Raw genomic sequence first — 26,528 nt, forward strand, 5'->3', positions numbered from 1 at the left:
TGCAAGATGGAAAAGTCACATGTTTATTTGATGTGTTGTATGTATCTAACATCACAAATTCACTTGGTTTCTATTGGGAAAATGGTTGAGCAGAGATTTAAATTGGATTTAAATTGGTTGCAAAAGGAAAGCTAATGGGAAGGATGTTTATCTTGGATATAAATCTACCCAAGCTAAAGGCTGCTATGTTTGCTCAAGGGTGCAAGAGTTGTGGCTAATATTGATGCTTGTCATAAATGTATTGGACATATAAATGTGTAGCGATTAAAAAAACATGCAATCACATGAAATTGTGATGGGTTTTCCTAAGTTCAGAGTGATTGATATGCAAAAAGTGTGTGAAGCATGCCAATTTGGAAAACAAGTAGGACATGCATTCCCTCATGATAAACATGCAAGCAATCATTTGCTTGATGTTGTACATTCAAATGTATAGGATCCTACAAGTACTGCATCAATGGTTGGATGTAAGTATTATGTAATCTTTATTGATGATCATACAATGATGGTATGGGTGTACTTCGTGAAGGACAAAAGTGAGGTTTTTTCTCACTTTCAAGATTTTAAAAATTTGGTTGAGAAACAAATATATGTGTAAATTAAGTGCTTGAGATCAAATGGAGAGAGAGAGTACATCTCCAATGAATGCATAAATTTTGTGAAACAGTATGGAATTCAAAGGCAGTTTACATGCAAGTGGACTCAACAATAGAATGGTGTTGTTGAAAGGAAGAACAATCATATTGCAGAAATTGCAGGACCCTTTGGTGAAAATAATATGCCTCATTATTATTAGGCTAAAGTTGTCTCTATAGTTGTGTACATTATGAATAGGACTCCCACTACACACTTCCATATTATTTAAACACATTTATCATTTTCCTCCTTTATTTATCAGGCTTCCCTAGCTACCTCACAACTAATAGGGATTCCTAGTACCAACTCCCTAGTAGACTAGAAGGATAGGGTCACTAGGACTACACTCAAAAATATCTCTTTGCATGGTTGACAATATCTTCAGGGAGGCAGACAAGTGCTCAAACATCCCAAACATACCTAACCTAATCCTAGGACTACATGCCTTGACTTTCGATCCCCACAAAAGAAAGAAAAATCCCCAAAATACACATAACACATTCTACTTAAGGGAAAAGAACTGAAAAATAAAAGATGTCACCCAGACTCAAAAAGCTTCCACGCAACAATTGGCTCCCTCCATGTACTCCTTTAAACAACATGTCTACTGTAGCACTAAAGCAAAGAACCATCAAATGCACCTGCACCAAACAAACACATGGCTCTCTTGGCCTAAGGTAATATAACATTTCACTACAAAAGAAATGGCCCTCTTGGCCTAACACAATCGAATATTATATCTAAAGAAATCGGCCCTCTTGGGCTAACAGAATATAACCATAAAGCACACCAGTCAATAACCTACTATATTGAAAGCAAACCCTTAGTCCCCACATAAACCCTACTAAAACACAAAACTAGACTAAGGGGATGGGTTTCTCAAGCCCTACAATAAATGCATCAAATTGTTAGCTAAACCCCCTGCATAATGTCAAGAGGAGTCCAACGAATATACCATCAAACGGTCCAATGCATCCTTGAAAGAATAGGAAGATGGTCAATCACTACCTGGTTGGAGCCCCAAGAGGAACACCAAGGAAAAGGGAATTCTCTTGCAAGAAAATCTATCTTGTAATATCAACAAGCTTTTTTATTAGGTTTTATATGATCACAATGAAGAAAAGAACACCATGCACAACAAATCTTCATGCAGCATCATGTAGATCTCCCACGGATTTGATAGAATCAATCATATTCTTCAACATCTTCATAAAATCCAACAATAGAACAAAGAAAACAAAGGAATACACCATCTTTGAATGGAAATACATCACATAGTATTCATCTTCAATGTCTTCATAGTCTTCTCTCTCAATCTCTCATATACAATCACAATGTTTTGATAGATTTGGCTATCTCTGACTCTCTCTCTCTCTCTCTCCATCAATAGTACATCATATCCTCACTAGAATCTCTCATAATAACCCTCAATAATCCTTCTTAGATCGTGAATGCACCTCCCAAGAGGTGTGTCTGATATGAAGAGGCACCAGAGCCACTACAGTGTCCTTTCGTCGCTCACCACTATCACTTCACTCCAGTCTTTACTTGAGTCTTCAGCAACTACTTCTTTGACTTCTTTTAGCTCTTTTGCACTTGTATTCACCTCTTTCCAAGGCTAGAAAACTTTTCCAAGCTACACTCTCATCCATCAGAACACATACAGAAGCATACAGAAGGTCTACAGAAGCTCATCAGAAGCTCACCAGAGAGTTACAGAAGGTCAACAGAAAGCATCAGAACCACATAACTCATACCAAAATCATTCCAAACCATCAAAAATCACTTAATAAGCTTCCAAACAATCTCAAACCCTTTCAATCAATACTCCATCCCTCCTTACAGAGAGAAAACAAAACAAAACAAAAGCTCAACAGAACCAATCAGGACCAAATAGAACATATCAGATCATCAACAGAACTTCACATCTCTACTAATAAACATCATGAGCTTAATAAAACCATTCCAACCTATCCAAAACACTCTCAAACCACTTCCAAACCAATCAATCATCTCATAAAATCAACCATTCAACTCTCAAAAACAACAAAAATCAGCCAAAAAAATAGGTCATTTCAACACTCAACATATCCCTGCACTTAATAAGGAAGCGTCCTCGCGACCCAGGAAAAAGGGAATACAAGTTCATTCAAAATCTCAACTTTGATCTTCAATACATCTTCAAAAACGGTCCATCCAACCACGACCCCAACTTATAACATGTATCTGATATAAAGAATACAACGAAAGGAAAACCCTTTATACATTAACACTTCTTATCAAACTGGAAATCACAACAAACTTGTAAAGGATATAAGAGGTTTCTTCTTCTTCTGCATCAGCATCATCAACTATCCAACCAGCAACACCATCACCACAATTCTCCAAAAATGTAGCTCGCACGAAAGTAAATCGAATAGGCAACCACCACGATCTTATTACATAAATTAACCCACAACACAAACACTACACACAACACAACCATCTGAATGACTCCTCCAAAAAGAGAGATTTATCATTAAAAATCATCCACTATACATTGCAAATGTATCAATGAAGATGATTCCTCTTAAAAGATTGGTGATTTCGAAAACAATCCATAGACAAGGATTCATCTACAAATGTCTTGGGAGGATTCTGAAAAAACTGAAGACAACACATCCTTTCCAACAAGACAAGGTATCTACTAGGCAAACAGAGGGCATGAAAGTACAATACATCCAGTTGCTAGGAATCAATGCTCACATTGACATTCATGCACAACTTTGGAATAGGCTTTGAATCATTATGAGAATGCCTATGCATATACACCAGGTACCAAGTAAAATGAGCAGTTAAGCGTACAGAAGGATCTGCAGACTGAGAATACTACTGAGCAAAATGCAGATAATTCTGATAAGCTTGACTAGCACTTATCCATTCTCCTAGGATCAATGGCCAATTGATTTGAGGTCCACTAAGGGAATCATTTGAAATCCAGCCTCTTCTTCGAAGAATCTTTTGATCAAAACCTGGATACCCACTAACCAACTGAGGAGGATTAGGAATAGAAGTGTTAGGAGATGGAAGGGGGACTAATGAAAGAGGATGAAGTGATGGATAGGCAAAATCATAAAATGAAGAATAGATTAAAGATGGATTTGCTAAAAATTGAGGAGATTTTGTTAAGAAAGGCATTAAAAGATAAGCAGGAAAAGTTGATAGAATGTTAGGGGATGGGGAAGGACAAGGATCAGGAGGTAGAAAAACTCGATCTTCAATAAAAGAACAATGGGTAAAGATAGGAATTTGAGGAGATCCTTGAGGTTGGAAAAGAAGGGGTAAAATGACTTTTGGGTTAGATTGAAAAAGGGAAATATAAGCATCATACCTATGAGCCATTTGTTGATAATGAGTTAAGCATGGTAAGGATGGACCTAAAGCTTATCTACGATGATAGGATTCAAAGAAAGAAGTATCAAATGGAGGTTGATTGGAGAGATAGGCTAAAAGATCCACCCTCAGTTGGTTAATGTTCTGGGCATGAGCTGAAGCTTTGACCTGGCGGTGATTCAAAATGACAGAATTAACCATAGTGTGCCATGAAAACTCAGGACACTCAGTCACCTTTGAAGAATATCCCTGGAACATCTCATCAATCCTCAACTCCAAATGTCAGACATACAAAGAAGCTTGCAATACCACATCTCCGACATACCAAGCCAGATCTTCATCATCTGGAATCAATAAATCACCCCTCAAATACATGTAGGACAGAAGCATCGTATCTGGAGTGACAGAATCTTCAAAAACCATCCTCACGACTTCGATCAGCAAAGCAGATGACCAGGCCCCACTCCATCCATCCTCTAGAATAGGTAAATCCATCATGGAAAGCTTTATATAGAAGGCCAACTTCTGTTGTTAATAATGGACAAAAAATGAATGATCTGGTAAAACATATTCTTGATACTGCTCAAAAGAAGACCATAACAAATCCATGCGAGATTGCAATCTTTCCACCTTGGCCTGAAATAAGGGACATAAGGTAGCCTGTCTCAAAAGAGCTGCCAAGTCTGTAGGGGATAAAAGAGAAACTCGATGCACAAGACTCTGTGTATTAGACCGAGGCTGAGCCAACTGATCTTTGAGTTGCTGGATTTGAGCATTGCTCTGGTCTAAAATAGCTGTGGTGGATTTCAACTTCTCTGCTTGGGCAGCTATCACCTCCTTCATCTCTTGACTCTCCATCTGTAACTTATCCCTCTCCTCTGTTACAGCAACCACTTGAGACCTAGCTTCTGCCAACTCAGCTTTCAATTTAGAGATTTCAGCTTTCTAAGCATCCACGAGCTTAGTCTGCTGCTCCCTTTGCATACAAAGGTCAGAGAATTTCTCCTGAGCAGAGGCTAACTCAGTATTGGTCTTATTTAGTTCCTCCTTAGACTGCTGAACTTCATCATAAAATGAAGAATATAATTGCTGGATACAAGCAGTCATCAAAAGTTCAATAGAACTCTAGATATCCTTGCACAGGAACGGAATAGCATCTCTTGTTACCAGGCAGTGAACAGAAGGAATAGTAAGGTCGAGCATCCCATCTCTATAGGCTCTGAAAAGATTTGGTGTCTGAAGGAATGCAGGCAAGCTACTGCAAGACTGGGCAGGAATTATCACTAGAACTGAAGGAATAGGCACTGACTCAGCCACCCTCTTGAGGCGTTTTCTCTGAATGACCAGGGGAGGAGGAGAATCATCATCCTCAATTATCACTTCATCATCTTCATTATGAGGTGGAGGAGGAACTTCTGGAGGATCCACTGGAGGTAAAGGAACTTCCTTTGCAGGGGCAGCATGTAGTAAGAAGACATAGAGGAAGGACCCAAATGTAACATAAATCACATTTCCTCGAGTAGCTCGGATAAAATGGTGATCCATCTTGGAGAGGAGGTAGGTACTCCAATCAATGGTTATGCCTTTCAAAATCATTCGTGAAGCTGTAAATAACTCCTTGGAAAGATAATGAGATGGGGATTTTGCAGGCATAAACCTATCCTGAAGGAATTGGCATATCTGTTTCCATAAGGGATTGAAAATCATGGAGACACCCACTCCTGACGTGGTAATGACCTTCTTCGGATCAAGAACATCTTGAGTCTGCTTCTACAACAGCTTCAAAATATCATCATTGGTAAACAACTGTCTGGCGGTAGGGACAGACTCCCCACAATATGGCAGACCAAGAGCCTTGCCTAGACTCTTCAGTGTCAGAAGAACAGTAGTACCACGGACTGGACTAGACCTCTTACTGTAAGAGGTTAAAAACTCGTCACAAATGGTAGGATCATCTGGAACCAGTGGGAAAGAAAGGCTGACGAACTTGGACAAGCCCGCTTTAGCGACAACGTCCGAATCCAGTAACAAAGAATAATCATGGACATCCAAAGGAACATACTGAATCGAGGAAGGAGTACGAGAGGGCGCCATTCAGATGGTTACACACACACACCACAAACACAGACAAACAAAGAGAATGCCTACAAAGCAACAAATAAAAACCAAGGATAAGATATCAATCAAAGTGGTAAAACGTGACTCGACCAACTATCCCCAAGCAAACCACAACCTAGAAAAAATTCGACATGACCTCTATACATATGCGACTGAAAGCTTCATGCTATGCAACATGCAAACACCCAAATCCCCGTATCAGGCAATAAAGAGAAAAAAACTACACATCGTACCCTTAACCGTATCAAAGAAACTAAACCAAAACATAACAACAACCCATACATATCATAACCACAACTTTGATAATCAGGTTTGACTATGGAGACAACTCCGAAGACTTCGCGTACCCATCCCACGAAACGAGTTCATTAAAAAGGGAAAATAAGTGTAGTGAGAAGAAATTAATTTAATGAAATGTTCATTTTATGAATTATTAAGAAATGGATGAATTTTTAATTAAGTGATAAACCTTAACAAGAAAACAGCGGTTCCTTCTTAAAATTTTAATTACCAATTATTAGGTTGAAGCAGTACATTAATTCGAATCCCGGACTTCAATACCCAGACTGGGTCTCTAAATGCAAATTCATTTATTAAAAATTAAGGTGATGTGGAGCGCTTTTTTGCCAGCGCGTGCTTTTGTGACGGTTGGTTCATTTTAAGTAAAAAAATATTAAAGTACCTCTTAAGCGCACTTAGCGTGAGCTAAGTAAACGGCGGGTTAATTTTAATTTAAAAAAAGTGTATTTGGCGCAAGCGCACGTGTCATGGTGGTGTTTAGGATTCATGTTAAAAATTAAACTTGAATTTTGGGGTAGTAGAAAAAATATAAAATATAAAAGAAAAATACCTGAAAGTGGGTGTATGTGTATGCAATGAATGCGCACTTCTCAATCCCAAAATATAGGTCAGCAATCCAAGAAGAACCAAGGTATCTGGATTTTTCTAGAATTTTCAGTTTGTGTTTTGAATGAAATAGGTTTTTTTTATGAATTTAACATTTAATGAAGTATTTTTACCATAAAATAATAATAAAATAAAATGACACATCATTTTTAGCTTAGAAAATCTTTCAAAAATAAGTAAAAAAGTTAATGGAATTTTTAGGAATTTTTTTGCAATTAAATTTGATTTTTTTTACCATTTTTAATGAATTGTTTTCATATTTTGGATATTTTTAAAAGAATTTTTAATTTTAAAATGGCCTTTTTTTTTGGAAATGTTTAATTTAGAAAAATATGGCAATTTACTGCAAAAATATTGGAAATTTTTCAAGATTTTTTTGTAATTTTTTTGAGTTTTAAGTGTTTGTTAATGATTTTTTTTAATTTTTCAATGTATTTTTAAGGTTTTCGGGTTTTGGAATTAATTGGAATTAAAAATCCGGGAATATACCCAAGAATGGAACTGCGTGTCAGCTGCGTGTGAACAACCGGCTGGTGCACACCACCTCACGGACCAGCTAACGCGCGTCCCCGCGCGTGAACGGACGCTAGCGGACTGCCGCACACGAACACGAACAATCACGAACACAACCACACATTCGTGTGTCAAGGGGCTGAGAAAAGTATCGGCAGGTTCTGCGCAGTGCTGCAGGTTTCAGTGGGTTGCCACTTGTGTCGGCGAGTGGTTTCCGCGGGTGTGTCTGTGTCTCGGGGGGAACATGGACTTATGAGGAAATTTCTGCGGGTGGGACGGGGGGCTTGGGTGGGGGTGGTGGGTGGTGGGTGGTGGGGTGTCCTTGGGGGGGAAGGGGGTTTGGTGTGCCTGGGGGGGAAGGGGGGCTTGGAGGGGGTTGGGGGGGTTTGTGGGACTGTGGGGAGGGATCTATCTAAATATTGCATTTGTACCTAACAGTTTGCCCCTCCCAACTCCAAGCACAGGAAGCTTACCGTACATAAGTGACTAATTCACCTCCTTGCACATAGACAAAGTGTGCCCCCTAGTATAATGTTGTGGCTCCTACAGCTCTCCTACACCTTAGGAATTGGCCATAGCATGCACTGTCTCACGCATAAAGAACAACGAAACATAGTGCACTTTTTTTATTTTGCATGATCAAGAGATATATTTATTTTCTCACATAACTCTCCCTTAAGATAATTGATCTAGCTATAGCAAGGGAAACCTCTTTCGCTCAATTGTACATCAATAATGTAGAAGACATGTGCTATGCATCCAGGAATTGATAATTGATACCATGGTCGATACACATGCAATGTGAAATGTCCTAGCATGTTCAAAAAAATTTCAAATAGCAACCAGCTATGTGTTGTGTGAAGACATTCTGTCAATACCAAAAATGGGCCCCACACTAGCTCTAAGGCTCTAGCCAAGCTCAAAATGGGCCTTGACACTAGCTCTAAGGTCCTAATCAAGCTCAAAATGGGCCCAACACTAGCTCTAAAGCTCTAGTTGGACTCCTACATACACCAAACAACCCACACAACCAAGAGCATCAAGATGCTACAAACTAATCTATCTAAATATTGTGTTTGTAGACATGAGTGTCTAACTGTCCAGTGGTTTGCTGATCCTGACTCTAAGCATAGTGAGATTCCCATGCATAGGTGACTAATTCACCTCGTTGCACACACATAGAGGACACCCCCCAACACAACGTTGTGGTCCCTACAACTCTCTTACACCTTAAGGATCAGCCCTAAGATGCGCCATCTCATGCATAAAGAATAATGAAACATAGTCCACTCTTTTGATATTGCACGATCCAGGAGACAAATTTATTTCCTCACACAATTGTCCCCCGAGAAAACCAATCTAGCCTACAACAAGGGAAATCTCTTTCGCTCAATCATATGTCAATAATGCGGAAGACAAATTCTATGCATCCAAGAGTTGATCATTGATACCATGTCTAATACACATGCAGTGTGGAATGTCCTAGCATGCTCAAATAATTTTCAAATAACAACCAGCCATGTGTTGTGTAGATATTCTTTTCATACTTTTCCCTAACGCAATGTGGTGTTGTCAAGGACAATACCGGGCCAACCCGTGTTATCATTCCTCTTCAAACTTAAATAAATAGCAGCCTATATGACATATGATACAAAGAAATCAAAGCTCATTCAATTGTATCATTTTCCAACCCCTTTTTCCCCCCTACCATTTAGATTGTGCTTTCGTGCATAAGTGTAGAAAAGTCTATCATCAATTTTCTATGTAAATAAGTGGTAAATATCACTTTTCATATATAAATGAAAGTAGGCTAATGCCATCCTCATGCTCTACCTTCATTATATATCCACATATACACTCCTAATTTTTGGTAATTTTATATGCATCAAGAATAATTTTTTTCTATTTTTCTTTTTCTAAAAACCCTACCTTTTATATTTTTCTTCATTTTTTGAATATAAATTACTTTATATTCTTTTAATTTAGAAAATTAGTATGGATTATGGTTCATCAGCATATTCATTCTTATTCCATATAAACAACAATAGACCCATAAAAACCAACAAAACTTCTACTTTCCATTAAATCCCATGTTTCGGATTTTTTATTTTATTATTTCTCATTAAGCACGACTGAAAGTGACTAAGTTGTCTGTTATTTCAAAAATTTGCAACCATTTTCAACCATTTTACCACAATAGAAATGAAGGTACGATATTTCATGAAAGAAAACGGCACTCACACTAAAATCTACACCACACGTGATGCATCAATTTTCGATAAATCGAAGCTATTGATGCCATTACATAGCTACTAATGCTAGCAAATTCATTAATCAACATGCCATCACGTCTCGAAATCATTGCGCATACCTGCTCCATTGAATCATCCTTCTCTCTCTCTCAAATGTAGACATAGAAATAAGGAATAGAGAGGAGAGAGAAATGTTGAAATTTCCCATTTCCATACTACAGGCCATAATTGTTGGAGTCGATGGCAGCGATTGAGAGTGAAAAAATGCAAAAGTCTAATGATCTCAACAATTAGGTGGGTTGCTTTGAGGCTCCATAGCCGCCGCCCCCCCCCCCCCCCCCCCCCCCCCAAAAAATTAAAGGCCACCTTTTCACTTTCTTTTCTCCTCTTCCACTTGGGCACTCCCCATTTCCACATCTGGCCTCCATTTTGAGTGTCGTAAATTTCTACCTATCCATCCAGGACTCCCACATTGTCTACCATTTGTTGTGGTTGATTCTTCCACTCGAAGAAATTTCTAAAAATCTACAACTACTATGAGATCCATCTTTGAAAGCGCTTTTTAAACCCATCTTTCACATCCGCATAAAATGGTTGGATTTGCATCTATCATTTCTAGTGGGATCATTGTGTCTCTTCAAAATAATAAAATTTGGCACACTTTCTGCCTTTTTCCCAACTCAAAATCTCGCTCCCAAGACTATATAAACACTACATTACCACCATGAGCTTATGAAAATAATAGCTACCACCATCAATCATCATCTTCTTAACCCTTGGAAATCGGTGTGGCCATTATCATCAAAGCTAGGGGAGCTTATAATGGTTCACCAAATACTAAGGGTGCAACCATGGAGAACACCCATGGCAGTCTCAATGGAGTGAAGCTACATTGAGACCATTGGTATCTTAGATGGGTCTTCTTCATGCCCCTAATTACATGGTAGCCTCACTTATCTTTTTGCAGGGAATGGAGGTAGGTGTGGCACTCGAGCTTAGATTCCCAACCAATACTTTATTAGATCATCCCAAAATCCAAAGTTAACTTAAAGGTATATATAATATGGTCACAAGGTAATTACAATGTACATTTGTCAAGTTATTAGAAATTATACATGATGTATACCTATGACACACAATATGTATACACTTCAGTTACATACTTATTATAGCATGAAACAATTATGTCTCTTCTTATGTAGAAGTGAGTATGAAACAATGCCTCATAGTACCTCTTGTTCAATGAGAGTAACATATATTGAATAATATATAATTAAAGACTAACTTGTAGAACCTCAACTCATTGAAGGAGACACAAAAATGGCATTATCCAGATGGTTCGAGTGAAGGAAATACTTACCTCAGCCCCTATCCTCATATGCCCAGACTTCTCTAAGGAATTCATTATTCAGTGTGATGCTAGTGGCAATGATATATGTGTTTTTTTGCTGCAAAACATGAGCAATTACTTTTAAGAGTGTAAGATTGATAAAAATAAAGTGCATTTAAATGTTTACGACCAAGATATGTTAGCCATCCTTCATGCTATTAAGAAATGGCACCATTACCTCTATGGCACCTTGTTTAGAGTAAAGAGTAACCATTGAGTCCTCAAGTACTTCCTAACTCAGTCTACTTTGACTCTTAAGTAGAGATCAATGGAAACCTTGCAAAATTATGATTTTGATCTCTCACACACTAGGGGCAAATATATGTATTGACTGATTCACTCTTCAAAATGTGGGCATGTAGAGTGTCATCCATATCAAAATTGCATAGTGATTGGATTGAGGAGCTCCAAGAGGCCTACTTGTTAAGTGAAGAATTCAACCACATATTTTAGAAATTGTACCATGGAGTAATGGAAGAAAACTCCCAATATCAGCTTAAGAATGGACTCCTATGGTCCCATGGCAAGATTCTCATCCCCTACACTTCTCCCTTTACACAAAATATCATGGAAGAGATGTATTTCTATATCCCACTACTAGTCACTTGGGTGTCTTCAAGACATGATAGGATTGCCAAATGTTTTCACTGAAAGAGCCTATGGAGAGATGTCAAGGATTTTGTGTCTAGCTATGTTCCATGCCAACAGAACAATGACCACTCTTAAACCAATTGGTTTATTGCATGCCTTGCATATCCCTAAGGAGAATGTTGAGATATTAGCAATCACACCTAATGTGGGCTCTTTGTATGAGGCAGTTTGGGATGAAGACATGCAAGCTGCAAGAATCCCATATGCACAGAAAGGGAAAATTGTACCCATCCAACAACTATAAACATTGTACTTCACTACCACTTTTGATAGATGAATGAATACATGATGATGCTTTTCTTTATCAGTTAGTGTCAGTCTTGTACTTGTCAGTCCTACACAAGATTGTGTTTATGAGTCCAAGCTTCCATCTTGGAACCTAATTCACTTGTGTAACAATTGTGGTCTTCAGTCAATGTCATCATGAGTTTAGTCTATGCTTACAAGCCGCCATAGCCATGCTCTAGATCCTACGTATTTTAACATGGTATCAGAGCTCTAAGCATGGCCCAACTCTCCTTTCACTCCTCTCAGCTCCTTTCCATCTCTGCTCAGCTCAGTTTGAGTATTGGACCCTATCTCAAACTTCATTTGCATTCCTACCTTCAAGGAAGCTTCCATGGTAGCCATAGCCAGCAGCACCCTATCAACTTGAAGCTTTCATATCTCTCTCCACATGCCAAATCTCTCTAAACTTCCTTCTGTAGAAGTGTTTCTCTACTTTCAGAGCTCCTCCCTGGCACCTCAATCATTGAGATTGAGCAACTATAGCTTCAGCATTGCCTCTTTTCAGAGTCGCTACCATAATTGTGTTTGTGGACAACACCTACCTACCTCTGTTGCAGTAACCATATCTCATCAACCAAGCCATATCTCTTCGAGCTTTCTTCTTGAGAGTTGTTCTTTAGGTCAAGGCACAACTTCTTGGCACAAAAATCAAGGAGATTGATGCACACCATGCCCGGCATTTGCATTTTCCCAAATCTGGGTGCAATTTTGACAGCGACTACTTTAGAGGCTTAGATCTCTCAACTCGGGCAAAACAAGTACAAATCCTCTTAAGGGGAGTTAGATCCATTAGTGAGGGTCCTCCATCTCAAAGGGTTTGAGCAGATTCGACATGTGGAGCTCGTGGGAGCTCATTTACCAGTCGTTGGTCCCTGTTTGATAGGACAACCATAGCCACTTACCTTCAAGCTCATTTTTCCTTCATTTTCTCTCTCTTGCCACTTAAACCAAGCCAAGGCCACTCTAATCTAAAGTTTTCAGCAAGTATTCAACCATCAAATCAACAAGGAGATGAAGATATAAAGAGTTTTTGAAGATCATCAAGTCAACCTCAAGCAACAAACATCAAATTTCAAACTAGTATCTTTTTATACTTCACTACCATTGCTTGTGTCTTTTGACACATACAAAGATCAACTCATTACTGGTTATTCTCAGTCATTTGAAGTTGATTTCCATCATGGGAATGACCAAAATCAAGTCTTTTATGAAGATGCTTCTCACGAAGAGTAACATTACTCTTGTTGCTCAATTCAACTACATGGAAGACTTGTTTATTCCGCTTGTAAGGATGGATGGATTTACTTGTTTTGAAGAGCAATCGATGAATTTATTTGAAGACTTTGAAGACATTTCTGCTGCCTCAAAGGCAATGATACCTTTGCTTGAGGGGGACATGGACATAAAGATTGATGCAACTATTGGAAGCAAAGTCAATGAAGAAGCACATCAAGATGGCCAAAAGAACAAGAATAAGAAGCAGCAGCAAAAAAATTGTGAAGACTTTGAAGTGGCAAACAAAGTGAGGTACGAGTACAGGAAGCTAGACAAGAAGAACTGCAATGAATCGAAGATCTATGTCAAAAGAAATGCTAAAAAACGCAAGGGCCTCTGCCTCTGTAAGGCCCCTACTACATCCTCTAGATGTCCATTATGTTTATGGTACCCACACTTAGCCTTTTCTTCGACAGCCTGTGGTGTTTTGCCATGTTTATGGTGTGCCCACACTTTACAAGTGTTATTTTCACTAAAGCCTCTACAAACTTTGTACTTTCTGGTTGTGATTGAGAAGGGGTGTTGAGATATTAGCAATCACACCTAATGTAGCCTCTTTGTATGAGGCAGTTTGGGATAAAGACATGTAGGCTATATGTATCCCATATGCACAGAAAGGGAAAATTGTACCCATCCAACAACTATAAAGCATTGTACTTCACTACCACTTTTGATAGATGAATGAATACATGATGATGCTTTTCTTTATCAGTTAATGTCAGTCTTGTACTTGTCAGTCCTACACAAGATTGTGTTTATGAGTCCAAGCTTCTATCTTGGAACCTAATTCACTTGTGTAACAGTTGTGATCTTCAGTCAATGTCATCATGAGTTTAGTCTATGCTTACAACCCGCCATAGCCATGCTCTAGATCCTGCGTATTTTAACATAGAAATGGATGCATATCACCATAGACTTTATTACATGCCTTCTCATAACCAAGAAAGGATGGAATAGCATATATGTGGAAGTAAACATACTCACCAAAGCTGCCGACTTTATCCCTACCAAGACTCAATATACATCTCTAATGGCCACTCAATTTATGGAGCATGTATTTAAACTACATGGATTACTGCAAGTCATAGTGCATGGCAAAGATGCTAAGCTTATCAACTTCTGACAGACATTTTTCACATCTATGGATACAAAGCATGCTCCATCTACAACATACCACCCCCTAGATTGATGGCCAATCTGAGAGGGTTAATAAAGACCTATTTGAGACACTTTTGCCATGATACACAACAAATTGGGAGCTGTAACTCTACTTGCTCTAGCATTCAAGTTTTTCCTTTTGAGGCACTATATTGGTATAAGATTCCCCTCCCCATGGTCCTGTTAAATGACAAGATAATAAACCCTCAAAGCAAAGAGGAATTAGAGCGCATGCATGCCCTGCCTTAGCAATGCAATGTGAATCTTGAGAAAGCACAAGATCACATGAAGCTCTACGACGATGAGAGAAGTCAACACACGATGTTTCAAGAGGGATAGTTGGTCCTTTTGAAAGTGCCAAAGTTCCATTACTTCACTCTCAAGGATGGCAAACAACAAGAAATTGGCCCATATTAGATCATAAAGAGAGTTGGTGACTTGGCTTATGGCTTAGAACTCCCCTATTCAACCAAAATTCACAATGTGTTTTATGTCAATCAACTAAAGCCCAATGGACTATATGGACGAGTTACTTCCCATACACAAAGAAGGCATCATCCATTATACCCTTAAGGCAATCATCAAGGAACGAGATAAGCATTTGAGGTCTTGATCTATCAAAGAATACCTCATCAAATGACAAGGCCTACCTCTAGTAGAAGCCTCTTGGTGACCAACCACCATTTTGGAAGAGTTTCCCAACTTAAGAGAGGCTCAATGGGTTAAAGACTAGTTGGACATGCCCCATTTTGATCGTAGATTACATGTAGACAACACTATTTTCGAACAATTTTGGATCTACATTAATTATAGCCAATAGCTTTATATATGGACTTAAAATAATCACCATAAGCTCCGTTTTGACATGTGATAGGCCCCATTCAAAGCAACCCATCAAAAGTTATAGCAAATTTACTCCAACATGCCTATGGTGGACAGCATACTATCCATGGTCTTGAAGACCCCATTTGTGATGAATTGGTATGAATTGGTGGCCAAGTTCCCGTGTATCGATGCCCATTTCATATAGATTATTTGCATATACCCCTATGTCCCAATTCCTCTTGAATACAAGCTTTCCTTATATTCGTATTTTCCCTCATTGTAATGTTGATCAAAGTAATACTCTACAACCCCACTCCTTAGCCACCATAGTAAATCCCTCTCTTTTATTCTGTTTTCTAGGGGAAAAACCGTTAGGGTTAGGATGGAGTGTAAAGAGTGAGCTAACATGGAAAGCACAAGTAAATACCCAATCACACTAGCCAAAGTATAAAAGGTTCAAAGAGACCCAATTAAGATATCCAAAAATCGTTAAACAACAATCTCTTTCCCTCCAAGCTTCCATAGCTTCCTCTCCTCCGTGTCTTTCTACCTCTTTCTCATCTCTCTCCTCTTTCCTCTCTCCCCTCTATAATATTCTCTCTTCTCTCCAATCTTCTTTGCATTTGTGGTCATTGATCAAATTATTGACAATGGTCCAACCCAAGTGAAAGTTGTCAAGAATGCAATCAAGGTGGTGCAACAACATATTGAGAAAGATGCATCCTCTCCAATGATTGAATTCCATGGTGCATTTCATAAAGAATCACGAGCTCTAGAAAGAAATCAAGTCGCATGTCCAAGTTCAAGGTTTTTCTACAAGATGGTGTGAAGAAACTAACGAGTTTGCAAAATTTAAGTGCCAAGAGAAACATACTAGAACTAACAACCTAAACACCACAATCAACAATGTCTTCAAGAAGTATGGCTTCTCATGTATCTCAAAACCATGGGAGATCTATAAATGGAGGGAGCACCGAGCTGCCCTTAATTAGGTAGACCTAACAATAAAACCGATTTTTCAAGACAAGCCCAAGGACACCAAGCTACAAATTGCAAATGGACTCGCAACAAATAAGCTCAAAGAGAAGCCAAAAGAGATTGCAAAGATAAAGGCAACCTAGAAGGAAGGCAAATAGTATATCATGCAAACAATGCTCTCATACAAAAGTTGCAAGGAACCCTAAGAAGAGGATCGCTTTTGCAAAGGTTTGATTACTTTGATTGTGATGTTGTCTTAGGTTAGGTCTATGCCTGTAGCACCCTAAAGTCAATTATATCATGATATATAGTGACCATCCAACATGCCTATGGAGCATCTAAAGGATGTTAAATGAGACTCTCACATCATCTCAAAACACCCAAACTCTAGCTCACCAATCAACAAGCACTCTACCCAACTTCCATTACCTCCTAGTACTATGGAAGAACAAAATCTTGAAAAGAGGGTTACATGTCCAAACTTGGTTAGAAGCTATTCGAAGTCAATTATATCACAATATATGGTGACCATCCTATATGCCTATGAGGCATCTAAAGGATGTTAAATGACTCACATCATCTCAAAACACCCAAACTCTAGTTCACCGATCAACAAGCACTCTATCCAACTTGTATCACCTCTTAGTACTATGGAAGGACAAAATCTTGAAAAGAGGGTTACATGTCCATACTTGGTGAGAAACTATACCAAAGAGGACCTTGATAGTCCTAACATCATCATCCAAGCCTACCCCTGTGCCAAGCCCATTAGAGGAATAACCATGAAGAAACTACAACCTTGAAGAACATGTGATTGGCTAAGCTAGATGAAATGTGGGCAACAAGAGAAGCTACATTTGATGAAAATTCCGAAGATTGAAAGTCTAAGAAACAAGAACAAGAGTGCAAGTGAAGGCTCAAAAGGTAATCAAAACAAGGTGACCAACATGATATGATACATTTCCAATTTGTCAATGAAACTTAGATTGCAAAAAGTTCCGTACACATCTAGCAGGTCGCCTTGATAGGTGCCACAAAACATTAACATTCAAGTTTAACTCTTGCATGTTAATGTGTGTTTTCACTTTATCTTTGATGTTTGTTCTTGCCAACAAGACCAAAATGGAACAAAGCTAAATAAAATGAAAACCTTGAAAGCTTTCGATTTGTCTTGAGCTTTCGAAGAGTTAAAAATAGGTCACACATGATGAGCTTCTATACAACACTTCGCTAGAAGAAAGGGTCCACTTGATATGAAAGATAAGTGGCAACGATGGTGATTATAAGTAAAATAGAAACCACTTGAGATCCACCTTGAGCATCAAGATGACAAAAACCAACTAGTAGTCACTTTCTGCCAAGTCACCATAAGAAACTCTCATGGGCAGCATATCATGTCATCAAATTGCATCAAAAGCTTAAAAGGTTACAAGGCGCGTAATCAAGGGCACAAGGGAAAAAGAAAGCGCACAAGGGAAAAAGAAAGCCCCACACATAGAAATGTTAGCTTTAAAAATGGCTATTGAGCAATTCCTTTGGACACATGGCTTTGAACACCTAGAAATGTTGGCAAGTACAACACGTGGCTTTGTCCATCATACAGACCTTCCCACGACAAATCCTTGAAGTACCCAACCCACACAATAGCAACCAATCTCCCTACTCCAAAGTCAAATGTAGACACATTACAAGGAACAACCTAAATAGTGAAAGTTAAATGGGCTCTTCGTGAGGTTCTATGAGAGTCTATGTTAGTCTTAGTCTATGTTAGTCTTAGTCGAGGCACATTGTGCTAACGTTGTGCAAATTTGACTGGTTTTTACTCAAGATGGGAAGGGTGCAATACGTAATTCAAAATCTGAGTAGTATTATGCTGAAATTCCCTCCCATGTATATCAGCTGAATGAGAACAACAGATACCAACATCAGGGTAACTCTCCCTCTTTCAACACAAAAGAAAATAAACAGCAAACTGGAAGCAAATTACCTGGCCATCTACCTACCATGAAAATGTTTGTACACTGAAAGTAATTGAGCATGAACCACCATCATGTGAAACTCCCTGTACATGTCCAGATCCTATACAGAACATACGCTGTACAAAGCCGATTCCTGAAACCCTACCAATTCTATCCAAAGTAAATGTCCATACCATTTCGAGTCTTTACAGACCAAACAAATAATCTGTACAGTGGGCTCAGAAAGTGGAAATCCTGAGATGAATTTGCTTTCAAAGAATCCACAAACATTGGCCCAAAGAATCAAGGATCAGCGTGACCTGCCATTTCTTCATCACTTGAATCTTCGTCATCACTTATATCCACACTGCTATCATCTTCGGGCCTGTTCCCAATGTCCTCAGCTTTGGCATAAGTCTCACAATACTCTGATCCACCACAAAGGAATGAGTAACAAACAGCAGAATTGGACGTGCTACAACAAGCCATACAAACTAGAACCTTGCACAATTTCTTATCGTCCAACAAATTAATCATAAGTACTCGGCAATACCTTTCACTTTCTTCTCATACTGCTCCCTATCTCTCATCATGAGTGCTGCAGCTTCCCCATTCAGTGGATCTGTCGGATTGGGGTATAGCAGGAGCTGCGGAAGGAAAACTTCAAAAACATTCACAAGGTCTGCAGAACAAAAAACCTTCAGAGGCAATTCCTTGATAAATACAAAACTCATAAAATGTGAATCTGTAACAAAGTCATGTTACCAAACATCGGGCTCCATGTCTGATTGATCACATCCAAACATACTGATCCTGACCTGCATTGGCATGAATCAAAGAACATTCCATAGCACTCATTAGACACCTTCCTTTTTAAAATTCATATGCTAGCAAAAGAAACCCTTGCCAAGGACAAACACACACACCAAGCATAGCATTCCAGACCTACACTCGTAAAAGACGATGAATGGCCCACACCAATAATTGAGTGTACCTTCTTCTTTGAAACCACACACTGGCTAAATAAATCCCTCAGAGCAAAAATAGAACCAGACATGTACCATAGAACAGTTATTTCCTGGCATGCCTAGAATGCCCCACAGAAAGATTATGACCTAGCACAAAAAACTTCAGGAAGAAGTCAAATCAAGCTGCTGTACATGCCATCCACGCCACAGCTTCACCTCAACAGAACATGTACCACAAAAAGGTGGTAGATGTGTGGTACATGGGACTTCCTGAGAACATGCCCAACCTGCTGTGGGCTGTCGTTCATGCAATCCATGCCTGACATACGAGTTCAAGCGCCAAGCTACAACAATGTGAAAGTACTTTGATGTCTTTTCTAAGAAAATCCATAGCTTAATGAGTATAGTCATAAAAGCATCAATTTATTTAGTCCTACCAATTCTAAGGCTAAAGACAATAGGAAAAAAATGTGGACAATTGCACACTCCATACATGCATATTTGATTATCCAAAAAAAAAACTCAAGACAATCTGTGAATGCTAGATCTTTGATTATCAGTTCTTTCACTGTTTCAAAATCAGAAGAAAGTACAAGAGGCATACATCTCATCCACATTTGGGTGATATATTTTGTTCATAAAGCCAATAGATGGAGACTTGTAAGGATAGGCATCTGGCAACTCAACCCGTATCTTCCATACTCCACTTTGATAAGGACCTAAGATATGCAGGAAATTAATAGATCAGCTAAAAATTCAGGCAGGAGCTGCAACCACCACAATGATATTACCATACAACATAATTACAACCACTAGAATGGTGATATATGATGTCAGTTCTCTCTCTAAAACACAGCAACCAATTGTACACTTTATACTTCACCTCACTCATCAACCTTTGATCATCTCTTTTGGTGATTGAAGTACTTCTCGATGCATCAGTCTACTCACAACATCTAACACAGCCCATGCAGCTTGAAACCATGCAAACCCATTCTTGACAAATAAGCAAACATTTCCAGCTAAGACTGAATATGATCTCACAGATGTTACAAGCATTCAGAACAGTCTCTAACATATGAAAAGATTTGGATTCCAATAACGTACTATCTTTGGGCCCATGAAATTCAACAAAAAACTCGCTAATCCCATCATTAACCATCTCCACTTTGTAGTCGCTCATCATCCTGTAAGAGAAATACACAGAAGTAGCTTGTTAGCCTGCTTGAATCATCCTCCCCAGGTGTACACAGCCGAAGTAACCTGACAACCTGGCCAACTCTCTTCTCCTTTTCTTGGCATAATCCCAAAATATAAGAATATTCTCTTCAAATATGCTTCATAATATCAATTGAAGCTGCTTCAGTCTAACCTAGTAATTACCCTAGTGTAGGTCACACTGTAATTATTATAGAGAGAGAGAGAGAGAGAGAGATGAACCTCTCTTCACGTATAAAGCCAGAGTCTCTACCCATCAGCCAGACTCCGTCCCCCAAAGTGCTTACTCGGTCATACTGTAATTATTGGAGAGAGAGAGAGAGAGAGAGAGAGAGAGAGAGAGAGGAACCTTGATTTACATGTAAAGGTAGAGTCTCCACCCATTACTCTGCCCTCTAATAGAATGTCCCATTAAACACAATGATTCACCACATGTGTGTACAATCCTGCTGCATCTACAAGGATACTGGGTCATAACTCCAAAAGCGGCAACACAGCATAACTAGTTTGACAAGTCTATCGACAACACTGACGCAGATAAAAGGCATATTCCTGCACGCACAGTCCTGCTGCATCTAAAAAGGATAGTGCTCAAAGCTGTGACAGAGCATAACTAATTTCATAAGTCTTTTGACATTTGATTCTTACACTGAGACGGAATAGGGCATATAGAGGAAACCATACCACACTGGCTATAGCTCACAAGCAAGAATGCTGCAGGAGAGGGAGCACCTTGATGTCTCAAAATAAGGCTATTATGCAGAAAATTACTTGTACGTTGCAAATTGCACATAAAAATGATACAAAGAACGTGCCTAGGACCTTACATAAATTGACCTCATGTAAAACGAGAAGAGCAAAAGGAGGTGTGGGATTGTCAAACGATGAGAAAATGTGAAAAACGCCTTGATAGAATATCGACTTCCGACAAATGAAAACGGAAAATCAGGTGTAGAATTGCAAACTCAGAAGATATTCTCGCGTCTGGTTCGAATTAGACATAAAACGAGGCATCCGACATGATGCATCCTCTCTAGAAGACCTCCATGAAAATCAGACAAAAGAACACCCACAGGGGTTGGTCTTTGTGTGACAGGGCCCTCCTGGATTGAAGGGGCGACGGATGCAAGAAACTTCTTTAAAGCCAAGACGAGAAAACGAACCTGTGTGTGTGCAGCAGGGATGGAGACGCAAGGGGGGGGGAAATGAGGAAAAACCTGGAGCAAAACGTACAGTTTCATGACGTCCATCTCGCGGCGCTTGCTGGGAGAAGACATGGCGGGGGACGGCGGGAAGAAGCGCCTCTCTCTCTCTCTCTCGGTGCGTCTGCGTCTGTGTATGTGTCTGTGTAATCTCTAAGACCGAGAGAGGAAAGTGAGTGAAATGTTTTTGTAGATTTTGGCTTGTGAGGCCAATCTATAATATACTGATCAGATGAAAAGGGGCTGCGCTGCGGCGCTCTCTCTCTCTCACATATACATGATGTTACCTACATGGATGCTGTATCGTATAATTCAATTCATTCGTATGATGGATAGATGGACATGTACGCATACGCTTTCTTTGGAGAGGCGGCCGTGCCCATCCAGAAGGAGAGAGAAGGGTCGTAACCTAGACCAAAGAGAGAGAGAGAGCCTCCATAACCTTAGGAACCAGAGTTTTCTTTCCTCACACCTTTCCTTGCCTCAATAGCTTAGGTGCCATGGGTTTTCTTTTCTCATACCCTACGTTTAAGAAGGAGCCCATCCACAAACCTTCAAAACTTGGCCACTTGTAAGTCTTAAGGCTTAAGGATGCCAAAGCACCACCACTATATCATATAGTGTAGGGCTTTTTTTTTAAAGAGCTAATGAAAACATTTTGAAAAAAAGAAACAAAAAGAGAAAATTTTGGCTTCATTAATGCAACTAAGATTTATGGTGGTGTGCTTGCATTTCTTATACTAAAAATGATCTATAAAACCTATTAAAGTTATTATATTATTATGTACTCTCGTTAATTTGTCAAGTTAAGTCTCTTATTAATTTGTCATTATTATTATATTATTAATTTGTCAAGTTAAGATCTCTCTCTCTCTCTCTCTCTCTCTCTCTCTCTCTCTCTCTCTCTCTCTCTCTCTCTCTCTCTCTCTCTCTCTCTCTCTCTCTCTCTCTCTCTCTCTCTCTCTCTCTCTCTCTCTCTCTCTCTCTCTCTCTCTCTCTCTCTCTCTCTCGTGCAACTCCTTGGATGATTGAAAAGATTCCAAATCATTCCACATTAATATGTACAATATCGACTCACTAACCATGCTTCGTGCAATTGGTATCATTGCGAAACTTGTGAGGCTACACCTCGTTCGCTTTGCATTTTTGTGAGCAAAGGGAAGTAAACATATTATCACACAATTACTTCCCTTTAATTACGAAAAAGGAAAACAAACAATGCATTCTTCATATGATGATGTATCTTTAGTCACTCCATAATTTAGCAATTGCTCATGCAGTGCACACAATTAACACAATGCCAAAACTATGGTTTAGTTGAAAAAGGAAGTGCTAACATGGGGGGTGAGGTCCATTCTCCCCCTTCCCCACTTTGGGGCTTTGTGGCTAGTCCTTAGCATTATGCCCAAATGCACATATGTAGGGAGTAGTAGTGACTGAACTCTGCTTGGTTTCCACTCCACGTGTGATTCCCTATAACTCAATGGTGAACCCTTACTTGTGCAACATCACAAGGGTGTAGTCCTAAGATGTGCATATGTTGTACCTTTCTTTTCATTGTATACCTTGCTCTCACATATTGTGTTACCTTTTTATGTCGTGTTGAGTGAATGATTGAGTGTAAGTACATTACACACTTGCTCAGAGTCTAGAGGTGCCCACGGAAGTAGGAGGGAAGATCTAGTGCCTTGGAGTCGTGCCATGACAGCTCACATTATGACACCCCACGACGCGATGCCACACGTTACAATGCACCACAAGCGTGATGCCCATGGGGTGACACCCCGAGCATAACATACCATCCAAAGGCAAGACACAACTTCCCTGTGATGCAACTACCATTTTAAGGCAAGATGCGGCTTCCCCATGATAACACCCCTAAAGCCAAGGCCCAACTCCCTATGACATACCACCCAAACCCAAGGTGTGGCTTCCAACAACACCATGGGAGACAACGCAACTAGCACTATTGTTGGGGCAAGAAGAAGAGTCATGATAAGGAATTGAGAGAAGCTCAAGAAGAGAAAGTACCTAGATTGGAGGGACAATTAGAAGGCATGTCAGGCATGTTGGATTCCATATGGAGGAGCATGCAGCAAAAGGAAGAAGAGGAGGAAAGGATAATACAAGCCAAAGATGAGCAAGGGTTTAGAGGGTGGATGAAGCAACAAGAAGAGGAGAAGAAGAGACATAAACTACAAGAGGAGGTCGATAGGTTAGCAAACAAATTAGCCCAAGAGGAAGCAGATAGAAAATACAAAGAGAAAAAGAAGGAGAAAGAGAGTGAAGTTGAGGTAGTATGCAAGAAGGACAAGGCAACCAAAGCATTCCACAAGAAGAAGAATAAAAAGAAGAAAAATAAGAAGCATGAGACAAGTGATGGAGAGGAGAGTGAGAGTTTAGGAGATGACTATGGGAATTTCAAGGTGCCACAACCTAGCAAGTATAAATAGAAGAGAGACACATTGGTCTTAAAGAAGTGGATCACAAAGGTAGGTAGGAACTTGAAGTATGCCAAGATACTTGAAGAGAGAAAAGGAGAAGTGGCAGTCATCTATCTCGAATAGGATTCAGCTAGTTGGTACTTGCTAAAACAAGAGCAAGGCCATACCACCTTCTCATGGGAGGAACTACAAGAGGGGTTGAATGACTGTTTCGTCCCAAAGATGGAGAAATTCGAGGTTCGGGACAAGTGAAGGAACCTCAAGCAAACACAAGGGAAGATGAAAGAATATGTTAGCAAGTATCGACAAGAGGGACTGAATGACTATTTCATCCCAAAGATGGAGAAATTCGAGGCTAGGGACAAGTGAAGAAACCTCAAGCAAACACAAGGGAAGATGAAAGAATATGTTAGCAAGTATTGACAATTGATGTTTCAACTCCCAAACATGGATACAGACATCAAGTTACACAAATTCCTTTTCGCCATGCAGGAGTAGGCAAGAAGAGATATAGCGAGACAAGAACATGAGAATCTAGCCAAGGCCATGAGAATGGCTGAGAGGCTAGTAGACTTAGAAGGAATAAGGACAGTCTAAGGGAACCAAACCAAATTCAACACAAACCTTACCACCAACACTTAGATCCCAAGACTAAACCCCCCAAGAGGATCCATATCTAAAACTAGAAGCTAATCTCAAGAGTAATGCCAACCACATCACAATCTGCCTTGTTATCAAGGGGAGCATTTGGAAGATAGAGAAACAATCACTATAGTCCAACTCCAAGTGCATCTTATAGGTCAGTAGGGTCAAATGCAGCATGGTGGAGACCCCAATCCTCAACCACCACAAGAGTTAGATGCTTCTTGTTGTAGCCCACACTATCAAAATAGATGCCCCATGGAAGATACAACATCAAGTGGATCCCAAGTAGTAGCTACAAGTGCATATGGAGGACATGAGCCATGACTCCCATGCATTCAAGAGATTCCAAATGGGAACAAGGAGAACCAAGATCATCCACGAGTGGGTGCAGTGAATGCATGCCCCAATGCATGGCAGCACTAATAGTAGTAGTGTACCACTTGTATCTAAAGGGAAGAGTAAATGAGAAGGATCAAGCAATCATGGTGGATATAGGAGCAACTCACAACTTTATCACTCTAGAGTGTGTAGCAAAGCATGGACTAAGATTGACCAAAGTAGTAGAAGGATTAAAAGTGACCTTTGCACAAGGAGAAGAAAAGAAGTGAAACATATATTTGCAATTCAATTGGAAGTAGGGAAATGGAAGGCCAAGATCAACTTCCTAGTGATACCTATGGATGACTTTGAATTCATTTTGGGCTTTGAATTTTATGACAAGTATGGTATTATGAAAGGAGTCAATGAGATGTTACTAATATGCAAGGAGAAGGAATATGAGTCCCATGTGAGAGAAGGCAACTCCCAAACAAATCACTAATCAAAGTGCAAAAGAAGGAAACAAAAGAGGAGCCTCTTGCCAAACCACAAAGTCAAGATCCAATAACCCACAAGCACCAACTTAGTCAACCCAAGAACCTGTAACAAGCATTTGGCCTTGCATCATGACATGAGAAGTGAATGAAGTAGGGAGATATGGTGTACCTATGTATGATAAGACATGTTGAGGATGAGTTACCCAATGATGCCAGGAGGCATATTTCACGGTGGATTCCGTGCTACGGTGGATTCCGTGAGGTTTTATGGTGGATTTCGTAAACTTTGTTGACCGGGGCTCATACACAAAGTGGATTCTTTGTGCGAGAAGTTGATGGGGACACCTATCATTTTCGAGCATTTCATTAATTTAGTGTGTACATGGGTGATTCCATAGCGGGTGATTCTGTAAAATACATATTAAATTAATAAACGTTTATGAGTTTAGAGTGCACACTCATAATAAATTAAGGTTAGGATTGATTTCTAACCAGTTGATTTATTTATGTAGCTGAAGACTACTAGGTATTCATTTTTGTCGGTTTAATTGTATTATTTTACTAACGATTGTGAATGCTTCAGTTGATGTGTAGAGATAGCAGCAGTGGCGGAGGAAAGCATTGGAGGATAGCGTGTATTCGAGTTATCATTTATATTTTGATGGGCGCATACTTTAGGCATGGAGCCTATATTTTGTTGCGCCCATTTATTGAGGTGTTGGATATTTATTTATTATTTTGTATGCGCATGGCGCACGATTATGATATTTGTATTTGGACATTGTATTGGGAACGCCTGACTCTTTGGGCACCTGCCCATTAGCTTTATTTCTATTTTGTGCTAAAGCAAACTCAAAAGCCAAAAGCGTGCTATTTTGTAATTTGGGCTATTATTTGAGCTTGAAGATGATTAATA

The 26,528-nt window shown here is 39.5% G+C and overlaps 1 protein-coding gene across 4 annotated transcripts; it reads right to left on the reverse strand.

Annotated features, from left to right (window-relative positions):
• Positions 1 to 1,931: 1,931 nt before the first annotated feature.
• On the reverse strand, positions 1,932 to 21,990 carry LOC148015090 (ubiquitin-conjugating enzyme E2-23 kDa-like). Of its 4 annotated transcripts, XR_015688299.1 has the most exons (7): positions 21,740 to 21,986; positions 20,396 to 20,475; positions 19,893 to 20,007; positions 19,086 to 19,138; positions 18,874 to 19,002; positions 18,366 to 18,748; positions 17,835 to 18,261 (listed from the first exon to the last, which is right to left on the reverse strand). XR_015688299.1 is itself a non-coding variant. In XM_087664926.1 (6 exons), the coding sequence occupies exons 2-6, from the start codon at positions 20,472 to 20,474 to the stop codon at positions 18,624 to 18,626; spliced, it is 501 nt and encodes a 166-aa protein (XP_087521052.1). In that variant the 5' UTR covers position 20,475; positions 21,724 to 21,990; the 3' UTR covers positions 18,324 to 18,623. The 4 variants fall into 4 exon arrangements, 3 of the variants coding, with proteins under 3 accessions (XP_087521050.1, XP_087521052.1, XP_087521051.1); XM_087664926.1 differs by lacking the exon at positions 17,835 to 18,261 and having other exon boundaries at positions 18,324 to 18,748; positions 21,724 to 21,990; XM_087664925.1 differs by lacking the exon at positions 17,835 to 18,261 and having other exon boundaries at positions 18,324 to 18,748.
• Between the last annotated feature and the right edge of the window lie 4,538 nt (positions 21,991 to 26,528).

The sequence above is a fragment of the Lygodium microphyllum genome, chromosome 24 (genome assembly GCF_053477565.2).
Source record: "Lygodium microphyllum isolate KBCC chromosome 24, Lygodium_microphyllum_v1.1.10, whole genome shotgun sequence".
NCBI lineage: Eukaryota > Viridiplantae > Streptophyta > Polypodiopsida > Schizaeales > Lygodiaceae > Lygodium > Lygodium microphyllum.

Bases quoted from the DNA above. Each gene is read 5' to 3' on its own strand.
- LOC148015090 (XM_087664924.1), bottom strand. From the start codon at position 5,715: ATGATTTTCAATCCCTTATGGAAACAGATATGCCAATTCCTTCAGGAT.